Here is a 12,135-nt window from a genome sequence, read left to right as displayed (position 1 = left end):
TCTCCAGAAGGTGGACATGTTGGTCACCACGACTCTCCAGAAGGTGGACATGTTGGTCACCACGACTCTTCAGAAGGTGGACATGTTGGTCACCACGACTCTCCAGAAGGTGGACATGTTGGTCACCACGACTCTCCAGAAGGTGGACATGTTGGTCACCACGATTCTCCAGAAGGTGGACATGTTGGTCACCACGACTCTCCAGAAGGTGGACATGTTGGTCACCACGACTCTCCAGAAGGTGGACATGTTGGTCACCACGACTCTTCAGAAGGTGGTCATGTTGGTCACCACGACTCTCCAGAAGGTGGACATGTTGGTCACCACGCCTTTTCTACAAGAAACACTTTCCTAAAGTACTCATATTGTCGTGGTTTTTTATAGAACGTTGTTTGAACTCATTTCTTTTTGTACTTAATGAGTAAATCATCTTGAGAAAGATCATATAGCAACATGAAATTAGTTCCAAGTACATCTCTTCACTCCCCAGTGGCTCAGCGATAAGTCTGAGGGCTTACAATGCTAAAAATTGAATGAATTTCGATACCTCTCATAAGCACAACACAGATAGCCCATTGTGTAGCTTCGCACTTAACAACAAGCAAAACTCGGTTTTAAGTTTTGTTTGAATTTCGCCCAAATTTACACGAGAGCTATCTGCGTTAGCGGTTCCTAATTTAGTAGTGATAGTTTGTTTGTTTGTTTTGGAATTTCGCACAAAGCTACTCGAGGGCTATCTGTGCTAGCCGTCCCTAATTTAGCAGTGTAAGACTAGAGGGAAGGCAGCTAGTCATCACCACCCACCGCCAACTCTTGGGCTACTCTTTTACCAACGAAAAGTGGGATTGAGCGTCACATTATAACGTCCCCACGGCTGGGAGGGCGAGCATATTTGGCTCGACGCGGGCACGAACCCGTGACCCTCGGTTTACGAGTCGCGCGCCTTACGCGCTTGGCCATGCCGGGCCAGTAGTGATAGACTAGAGAAAAGGTAGCTAAGTCAACACTACCTACCGTCAACTCATGGGCTGATTTTACCAACAAACAGTGGGATTGATTGTAGTATTATAAGCCCTCATGACTGAAAGAGCGTATTCGGTGAAGGGGATTCGACACCGTAACACTCAGATTGCGTGAAGAGCGTCTTAACTGCCAGTCCTAGCTGTTAAGTAGAATATCAAATTTAAAGAGTAGTTAAAAAAAAACTGAGAGAAACGAAACATTTATATTGTCTTCTCTTCTGGATGGTTCGCAGGTCCATTTATGCCTTGCAAAGATCTCTTTGACTGGTGGTCTCTACGATGCGGAGTCTGGATTGTTTTCCTGCTTGCTATGTTGGGAAACGGAGTCGTTGTTATTGTTCTTCTTTGTGGCAGGAGCAAAATGGATGTTCCCAGATTTTTGGTCTGCAATCTGGCAGTAGCGGACTTTTGTATGGGTGTTTATTTAGGAATTTTGGCAGTTGTAGACGCTTCAACCCTTGGAGAGTTTCGAGTGAGTACACCGATGCTACCTCAATAAAATTATGTGTTCACAACCTGATTTTATCAATACAGTATTATTACTGGTAGTGTGTCGCATTAAGATTACGAAAAGCTGTTAAGTAAGGTTAAATTACAATTTCATTTCCTTATAAATAAATGTGGTTTGAAAAACAATTACGTTCTTTATTTTTACATTGAACCGTTTTTGTTGGGTTTGTTTTGAATTTCGCGCAAAGCTACACGAGGGCTATCTGAGCTAGCCGTTCCTAATGTAAGACTAGAGAGAAGGAAGCTAGTCGTCACCACCCACCGCCAACACTTGGGCTACTCTTTTACCAACGAATAGTGGGATTGACCGTCACTTTATAACTACCATGCGGCTGAAAGGGCGAGCATGTTTAGTGTGATGTGATTCGAACCCGTGACCCTCAAATTACGAGTCGAACGCCTTAACCAACCTGGCCATGCCGGGCCTTAATATTCTGTAAGAAATTTTTGAAACACTAAATGTGTAGCGTTTGATATATCTCAGCTAATAATTCAAGTCAAATTAAATCATGTTTATGTCATTTTCGTTTATAATTACATTTAGTACAAAGATGGTGTTCATTAGACGGCAGCGAAATAAAATTCTGTACGAACTTTTTGAATCATTTCAGTATGTAGTGTTAGATGTATTCAGGTCAACACTTTAAGTCAAATTAAAATATATATTTGATTATTTTCCTCAGACATATAGTAGTTGTTCCGAGGTTTTAAGGTTTTAAGTACTGTTTGCTCCATGACATCTTCCCTATGTCTTGGGCCCAGCATTACCAGGTGGTTAAGGCGCTCTACTCGTAATCCGAGGGTTGCAGGTTCGAATCCCGGTTGCACTAAATATGCTTGCCTTTTCAGCCGGGGAGGGCGATATAATGTGACGGTCCTCTGCGCTATTCGTTGGTAAAATAGTAGCCCAAGAGTTGGCGGAGGGTGGTGATGACTAGATGCCATCCCTCTAGTCTTACACTGCTAAATTAGGAACTGCTAGCGCAAGTAGCCCTCGTGTAGCTTTACGAAAAAATTCAAGCCCTATGTCTTTTTCTGTTGTTCTATTTCATTCTATTTCGCGCAAAGCTAATCGAGGACTATGTCTACCTGCGCTAACTGTTTCTAATTTAGAAGTGAGAGACTAAATGGAAGGAGGCTAGAGGCTAGTCAACACCCCGCGAAATCTTGAGCAACTATAATCAAATTGTGGGCTGACCATCACATTATAATTCTTCTACAGTTGAAAGTAGACTACGTTCGGTGACTGGATTCCGCAGGTTGTGAAGTCGAATGCCCTTAAGCACCATGTCATCGGTGTGCCACTTAACAATTACAATGTAGAAATAAAGACAAGAACTTGAAAAAAAACTCTTTTTTGTCGTGTTATTTAAAATATAAAGCAGGTGCTTCTTGTGTTATGCATTATAAGTAAAAAAAAAACATTTTGATTCACTGTTGGTTTTACGAAAACACTAGGGTAGAACGAGGCTAGATGATTAGTGTGCCCAAATTGTGAATCCACTCTAAAGGATCTGGACTTGCGTCCAGTTTTCCACAGAAATAAGTTTAGGACTTTGGGTCCATGAGTACTGCACATAAGAAAGTGAAGGTCAAATTCCACTATTCAGTTAGGCAAAAGTAGCCCAAGAACAAGTGGTCAGCTTTTTTGTCTACCAGCCTTCCCTCTGGTCTGTCAGATAAAAGTAAGGTTAGTTTATGTGCGGATAACCTTTGTGAAGTTTTGCTTAAAACTTCTACAAAAAAATGTTTTTTCATTAAAATAGGTTCACTCGTATATATATATAGATATATAGATTTTTTAATTTTATGCGATTTTTAGAGATAATACTTTTCTGAACTTGTTTGTTCGCGTATTCCTGTCACTTAGATACAAACAAAAAATTTTGTGTTACCAAAGTTCACGAAGTCAGTTGTTGATGTCAAAAGTAATCATTTGCTTATTTCATAACCAGATATTTTGTTATAATTACAGGTTTTGCCATTGCCTGGCAAACATCGGTAGGCTGTCAAATAGCTGGTTTTCTCGGAGTATTTAGCACTGAACTATCAGTATACACGTTGTCCGTGATCACCCTGGAAAGGAACTACGCAATCACTCATGCCATGCACCTCAACAAACGGCTTTCTCTCAAACACGCTGGTTACATCATGATCTGCGGATGGATATTTGCTCTGGCCATGGCTTTAATGCCTTTATTTGGGATTAGTGATTACAAAAGATTTGCTGTCTGTCTTCCTTTTGACACTGAGCTAGCGGCCTCTCTGACTTACGTCGTATTTTTGATTCTTATCAACGGCGTGGCTTTTCTTATTTTGATGGGCTGTTACTTGAGGATGTATTGTGCCATAAGGGGATCTCAAGCTTGGAATTCTAATGATTCGAGAATTGCTAAACGAATGGCTCTTCTTGTCTTTACTGATTTTATTTGTTGGGCTCCAATAGCATTCTTCTCTCTAACGGCTGTCTTCGGACTGAATCTCGTCTCTCTGGAAGAAGCCAAGATATTTACCATATTTATTTTGCCTCTAAACAGCTGTGCCAATCCGTTTCTTTACGCTATTTTTACTAAACAGTTTAAGAAAGAGTGCGTGTTGATCTGTAAGAGAATAGAGGAATCGCGGGTGACTCGTGGGATTGGTCGATATCGTCACAGCTCAAATTTTTCCAACAGACACACACCAGCTAACACGAATTCCGCTGTGGAAAAAAAGAGTGCCGGAAGTGACGTGCCGTCTTGTCGCTGCACTGTACATAAGGTCAGTGACGGAACTGGGTTGTTAGGGAGAAGGAACCGGTGGAAAAGGTTGGCTATGAGGTATTTTATGTGCCAGGATCACGTGGATGAATCGGAAACTAACGACTATACGTATGCTATAGCGCAGATTCAGAAAAACATTCAACGTGGAGCGAAGCGAGCCTCAAGTATCTCAAGCGAAAATTTCTCTTCTCGTTCAGATAGTTGGAGACAAACCAATATTCCACTACGTTTATTAGAACGAGGAGGGCACTCTAATGACCCCCGAAAGTTTTCACAGGATTCTAACATGTCCTCCAGTCGCCAGGAGTCCTCCTCTACTTCCACTTTTCGAATGTCCCGGTCAAGCGTCAGCAGCGACACCTCAAATCAACGACCGATATTTCCTGGAATACGAGAATGTTCGAGTCCCGTAGAAACAAGTATCTCAAGCCGGCCTCTGGGAAGTGGTCGTGAGAAAGCAGCCATCACTGGAGATCCGCCATCTCTTGTGATGCGTAATATAGTGAGCGTCCCTCGTCTTTGCCGACAAGCTGCAGTGGACGAAACGTGCGGCCAGAAAGAAACAGCCGTGGGATTCGACGCAAGGAGAGTTCAGAAGTCTCCACCATTTTCTTCTTTACGACAAGATGTCCTGTGTCCAAGTTGTTCCAGAAGCCCACCTTTAACCTTGAAGAGCAAAGACCTCGAAGAGAAATTTAACCGTTTTTACAGCACGTTAGAAGAATCTAACCACGATGAGGCCAGCGACATGTCTGTTTATAAAGACGATCAAGTAATTATGTCTAGTGGTCAGTCCACGGGAGGTCAAAAGGTAGACCCGTCGAACACCCACGATATCTCCGTTCCCGATTCTTCCACTCAAGATGACCAAGGCGGTAATGTCACTGTCCATCCACAAATCGCAATTAACCAGGAATCAACAAACAAAGAAGACAAAACTGGTGAGAGAGGTGTTGTGTGCCAGTGGTTGCAAGAAAACGTTCAACAAGGTCAAGGGGTGCTCCTTATAAACGCTGACATCACCCATGATCCTTCGCACCTGTTCGTTAGTGCTGATAATGTACATAATCCCAAATCCCAAAACATGACCAGTATCAAAATCAACGATAAGTTGAATCCCAGCCGGAAAGTAGCGTCTGACGACTACCTTAACAAATTTTCACTCAAAATCCTTCCAGATTTAGTTAGATCTCTATCTGGTCAAAACACAACAAAAATCCAAAAACTAAACTTCAGAAGCCATTACCCTTTGACGGCTAGCCTCGCGGGAAACTTGCCATCTTCTAAAACTGAAATCACAATACATCAATATTTTCCTGAGTACTTTACAGAATGGAAACTGTCATCTTCAAAAGAGCTGGATCGTTCCGCTCAAAGATACTCCAGCTCTGATGTATACGATAGTTGCAACGAGATAAAAGGTCAGTCTACCTTTCAGATTGGTGTAGCTCAATCTACACGCTTTACAGGGAAACCTGATGCTCAGAAGAACACTTCTAGACTATTCAACGAGGAATATTCTGTAGGTGACCCTCATGAACAAAGTGGAAGCTAGAGTAACACATACACAGATAGCGTTTCCTACACTGACGACTAAGTCATATAATACTGTGATAAGTGTGAAATATAGAATATTCCTCGTAAACTTACGTTGTATTAGGTTAATAGATTCTGTTTTCAAAGTTCTAGTTCTTTCGAAAGCTCTGTCGTGCATAATAAAGCAGTGTTGTTGTCTTGCCGATAAGTGCATAGTTTTGTTTCACATCATGCTTTTCGAATTTCTCAAACTAAAGAAGCTAGTGTTAAACAAAATCTTAAGTCACATCTAAGAAAATATCTTTGAAACGTTTTTCTCTGGTAACATTAGCTTAACGTGTAAGTGGATTGTTGTTGTTTTTTTCTTAGATATCAGTCTAACTAATAGATATTTTTAATTTGGATACATACGTGATATTAAAAAAATAGACCAACAAACCGATTTAGTGCTATAAAATAATTAGAAGAAAACGTACAGTAACAACAATGTGAACAATAAACTCCATTGTTTCACGAGTTTAAAAAAAAGCTAAAAATTCTGAATAACGGGAATGGGTCATTATTTTTTTTGTTATCAATTCGTATAGCAAGAAATACATAAAACTTTCTTGTCACAAATATATACAATTATTATAATATAATTCATTTATCATTGATGTTTAATTTCAATACACGAAGCCTGTATTTAGAGAAACACTGATGATCGATAACTCGGATCCAAAACGTTTACGTGAGTTAAGAAAAAAACAGAGGCAGTAAGTGTTATATGACCAGCTTTAAATTAACATTTAACAGAGGTAATTCTTGTATCGTGAACGTTTTAACAGCAAAATTGACAATATTATGAATAAGGGTTAATGATCTTAAAGTTAGCTAGATAATGAAACTTATTAATTGAAGTAGGTCAAGAAACGCCTGAAATTTCCTGTACTTTGGTCCATTGGTTTTACTCTTGGTATAATTTCTTATCCGTTGTTAATATACAAATAAATTGTTGACCGTTATAGTAACTCTGTTATTCTAAATTTTGCTAACTTCTGACACCACAGTTCGATTTATCAAATCATTGATACAGGTAAGAATAATTATTATATTTTCTTTTATCTGGTAGTCACTAAGTTTGTTCTCTTAACAAGTGCGGCCCACCAGTGGCTCAGCGGTATGTCTGCGGACTTACAACACTAAAAACCGGGTTTCGATACCCGTGGTGGGCAGAGCACAGATAGCCCATTGTGTAGCTTTGTGCTTAATTCAAAACAACAACTTAACAAGTGCGTTTGTCATCTCTTTTTTTTTTTTTTTAAGGTTTTTCTTTTGTCTCTCATGTTAAAATCCTCACTCTTATCAGGTTTATTTCTTCTCCTGAAGTGATATTGGGGTTAGATTATGGTATTTATTGGTGTACTCTAATGTTCTCTAGAAGATATAAGAAAAGTTATTTCTATCTACGTCGTCGAAATTGCGTTAGGAATTGTTTGTTCTTTGTTGAGTAAGGGACAACCTGTACCTGTATTTGTACCATATGTTTACGTAAGTATGTTTATTAGCAAGTTTGCCTCTTCAACGATAAGCATTTAACAGCACTAGCTGCAAGATACTAAAAACAAAGTGTAGAGAACTTTGATGTATTATAAAGACTTTTTAAACACTGTACGGAAAGATCTTTTTTATTCAAAAGATCCAACACATTTCCGACAAAAATCAACCAATTTTATTTAAGTTAAACGGAGCTAAAATGACTAAAGTATGTTTTCAGAGTGTTGATTTTGAAACAAGTAGGAGACAGTACGACGAGCTCCTATGACAGTTTTTACTGCGTCATTCTTAGACAATAATAAACAATGGAATATTGGTTTATTTTTGGCTGTTGCTCCCAGAATCACAGATATTATATAATAATTATTAACAAAATGATCAACGTACTCACAGTTTTTTTAAATCAGAAATTTCACCGATGTTTTAAAACTTTGTTGTTGTTGTTGTAAGCTAACTAAACGTTCTGTTCTGTTTCAGAACCGGCCCGGCACGGCCAAGCGTGTTAAGGCGTGCGACTCGTAATCTGAGTGTCGCGGGTTCGCATTCCGGTCGCGCCAAACATGCTCGCCTTCTCAGCCGTGGGGACGTTATAATGTAACGGTCAATCCCACTATTTGTTGGTAAAAAAGTAGCCCAAGAGTTGGCGGTGGGTGGTGATGACTAGCTGCCTTCCCTCTAGTCTCACACTGCTAAATTAGGGACGGCTAGCACAGATAGCCCTCGAGTAGCTTTGTGCGAAATTTAAAAACAAACAAACAAACTGTTTCAGAACTAACTAGGTTCTGCATAATATCAATCACAAAACCAGTCGTCTTACTCAGATAGTTTTCTCGTTATTTAAACCAGATATAAAACGAGCATTACGAGTTTTAAAGTGTTAAAATTTACCACCAGGACCTAAGTGATAATTCAAGCAAGTTTTTAGGTTCGAAGTTAGTTTCAAAGTTACACACGTGCTCTTCGTGTGCTCACACGGAAATTAAGAATGTAATTCAGATTCTAGTAATTTAAATCGTGTGTTTCTTGCACGTGGTCAGCTTGTACTTTAAAACTTCTCAAACAACTATGTGTATTTAATATTTGTTCGTTTTCAATCTGTACGTCCGTATACAATGCATGTATATTGTGTAAGAAACAATATTAATTGTCTTTAATAACATTTGTTCTCAGCTTATTACCTAATATATCTAATTAAACCAGCGTCTACTGTTCCTGGGTTTGTTCATGTGTTTCCTTCTACTTTTTGTGGTTATTTTAAACAGTTCCTAAAACACCTGTGTTTTGAATCCACAATACTTTAGAAAACTGTTATCGCTATTATTGTTATAAAACTGGATGAAGTGTTTTAAGAAACATAGAAGGTTCGGATCATTATGATTTTAACACAAATGTTTGTTTTGGTAGGAAAATCGTGAACAACTATATGTTAGTTTTGTTGTTACTCAATAATGTTTAGTAAAAGTTAATGGTTTTGTTTTCTAGTTAAATGATACGTTACTCATTCTATGCCTCATTCTCTTTAAGATCGGATTTAAATTATTTGTAAAATTTGGTGTAGAAATAAAATGTTCATGTAACGAAAGAACCATTAACTAGAATTGTAAATTTAGTTTTGTGTCACTTTTAAATAAGACGAAAGGTTATAAGTTTTTTGTGTGTTTTTTGTTGTTTTTTTATTACTCGAGAAACAATTGACTGCTCGTGCCAAAAAAAAAAAAAATATTGTATTGGAGTTGACTCTTCTTCTGATGTAAACCGGCTTCCAGTGTTGTTTGTACATAGACTTGCCGCTGTGCCACTGGAGGGCGCTTGGATTAATAAGTTATAGAGGCAGTATTTTATTAGTATATCCTGGGCATGGTGATGCAGTGCCTCTCAAAGGCTTTCCAGTTTACAAGACACAAAGCAACTAATTTCGATTAAACTAACGAAAAGGGGTAACAAAACACATTTTGGTCCCAAATCTTAATTGCATCTTAAAGTCCGTTATCAAGAGTGGACACACTGGCATCCCAAGAGCTGCAAGACATGAGAAAAATAATCAATCGAATTTATTGATTGGTTATCTTATTTTATATAAAAAAAACTTACCTTATATCAGATTGAACCGTCTTTAACCACAGTAACAGCTGAGTTTCAACGTGAAAAAACAACTTTATACAAGATACTTGAATGTATTTTATTTGGTAACAACCCTTTCATCAGAGTATGAAAAGAACTGGGTTCGCATCTGTCAAAAGATGAAATTGGTTTCAACTGTTGTATCCAATCTCATTCCAAAATTATTCAACTGAATTGAAATCTAGTTATTATCAGTTGGAGTACCCGTCCATTGGACGGAAGTTGTGTAAATTCATGATTAATGAGAGGTTATTTTAGGATATGAAAAGTTACTTCCCTTATATGTAATTGTATGTAAAAAGTCCAAAAATTGCAAAACACAAAAACGTAACCGCAAATTTACATGTATTTCTGCATGAACCAACAACTTTCATGCCACATTTGGTGAAGGTCCGTCAACAGGGGGTGAAGTAGTGATAGAAAACGCAAAAAATGCCCACAAAAACCCAAAACAAAATTTGTATTTACCCTTGCATGGATGTAATGAACCTCAATACCAATTTTGGTGAAGATTTATTCACACCCTGCGAAGTAGATACATGAACTTAAAACAGACAGACTGTTATATTTATATGGATACTGTTTAACTAAACAATATGAAAGAAACCGCTGTCACGCTCTTTGAAACAATGTTGAACAACATGACCACTGACTGTGGATTGTTTTAACGTAATCTCAGAAGGATCTTTGTTTATCATTATTGAACTCCAACATTATTGGGTGAACTTCTTCAGTAACGACGTCCGTATTTATTCTGGAGTTATTCACTTCATAAAGTAGTCATAGAATTCTTTCCATGATATAAGAAAGCTACCTATGCTATTTAAATTTTTCCAGCACCTCACACTACAGAAATAATAAATGTTTCACATGGTTTTCCTTATACTTTCACCTATTATTAGGAGCGAAAAAGGTGTATAGTAATTCAACAGGCCAACTTAAACATTTTCAGTGATTTAGTTTGCGTTGTAAAGACCACATTAAAAACATGTTGTTGTTTTTCAGGTTGCATTTGATGCGTGCAGTGTTGATACAGATTTTCGATTGTAATGCGAAACTTTATCATGTCCTCCCTCTTTGTTTGAATCAGCTAACTAGGACACGATCTATTGTCTTTACAGGTCAAGTGGTTAGTTTATAGCAAAAGAAAAATCACACTTGGCAACTGTTAACCGTAGATGTGTTGTAAGTGTGATGGTGAGAACCGAACTGTTTGGTTTAACAGAAGTAGTGCAATAGTTTGCGACAGAAGTAGTGCAATAGTTTGCGGTAGGTTGTGTCGATTAGCTGTCTTCCATGTGGCTTATCATTTCAAAATTAGAGACGGTTGGCGCAGATATCCCTCGAGGGGCTTTGTTAAAATTCAACAAACAAACAAACTATTCTCTTTACGCTTAAACAGTGTTTGATTTGCCATTTTCTTTAAGCACTTTCAAGAATTTGGTAGCCACAGTTTTGTTCAACAGAAGTTTTCCTAGTTGGTTGACACTCTTGACGGACTCTGATGACAAATTACTCTGAACAGCTGGTCAGAGAAATAATTCTCAATAGCTACATTATTATTAGACCCACCATCATACCCAAGTCTTGTAGCTTCGTGCTCTCATCTATTTTGCTGCAAACGAAATCAAATAAATATTACTATATTTCTGCATTCAAGACCAAAACTGTCGCTTGACATAGCATGTGTCAGTCTCCTTTGCGCACTGAATTTAGTTTGTCACATGATTGCTGACAGTCATAATAGAGTGCCCAGTTTATTGAGACATAATAGTAACAACTTTCAATTCAGAATATAAAAAAGGCCTTGCTTACGTAATCAATAATATAAAGGTAACAAATATTTAGAATTGTAGACGTGAGAAAAAAGTTTCATTTAAAAGTGAATGACTCACATTCTATACAATGATAAATATCCGTCAGAGTTCGTTCGTTTGATTGTTTTGAATTTCTTGCAAAGCTGCACGAAGGCTATCTACGCTAGCCGTCCCTAATTTAGTAGTGTAATACTAGAGGAAAGGCAACTAGTCATCACTACCCACCGCCAACGCTTGGACTACTGTTTTACCAACGAAGTGACTGTGACATTATAACGCCCCTAAAGCTGAAAGTGTGAGCATGTTTGGTGTGATATTGAGTTTATTAGTTAAAGACTAGATTAAGTTTCAGTTTAAACGCTATTTCAGGATATGTTAGTTTTCTGTTTTACATATAGGAATAAATTAATAAATAAATTGCAAACAAAAACTCGCCTTGCTTACGTCAGCGTCATCAGTGAAATTCAAATGTGTGAGTATTAAATGGTTAGTCAAAAATAAATGACCGACAGATAAACACTACTTGTTTTAAATTATAAATTCATTATTAAGTTAATTAATTAAATTAATGTCCATAGTGGATCAGCGGTAGATTTATTTATGGGCCTACTACACAAAAATCGGCGAGTCGATTTCCACGTGGTGAACAGAACGCAGACAGAATATTTCAATTTTTCATTTAGAATTAAGCACGAAACTACATAATGCCCACAACTGCTATCTAAACCCAGTTTCTAGCGGTGTGATTCGGTAAACATACCGACGTGCGTGCGTCTGAGGACCAATTCACATCGACAATTTTATAAGTTAGCGCTAAAACAAACAAATAGA

The 12,135-nt window shown here is 38.0% G+C and overlaps 1 protein-coding gene across 1 annotated transcript in view; it reads left to right on the top strand.

Moving 5' to 3' along the window:
- Nucleotides 1–6,030, top strand: part of LOC143256520 (uncharacterized) — an 82,477-nt gene extending 76,447 nt beyond the window's left edge. The window contains exons 16-17 of the mRNA XM_076513859.1: nucleotides 1,256–1,498; nucleotides 3,508–6,030. Of these exons, the coding sequence (XP_076369974.1) occupies nucleotides 1,256–1,498; nucleotides 3,508–5,849 (2,585 nt within the window). The 3' untranslated portion in view covers nucleotides 5,850–6,030. The remainder of the gene's footprint in view (nucleotides 1–1,255; nucleotides 1,499–3,507) is intronic.
- Nucleotides 6,031–12,135: the final 6,105 nt, after the last annotated feature.

This window comes from Tachypleus tridentatus, chromosome 7 (genome assembly GCF_004210375.1).
Source record: "Tachypleus tridentatus isolate NWPU-2018 chromosome 7, ASM421037v1, whole genome shotgun sequence".
NCBI lineage: Eukaryota > Metazoa > Arthropoda > Merostomata > Xiphosura > Limulidae > Tachypleus > Tachypleus tridentatus.
This window is presented reverse-complemented; position numbering and strand designations above follow the sequence as displayed.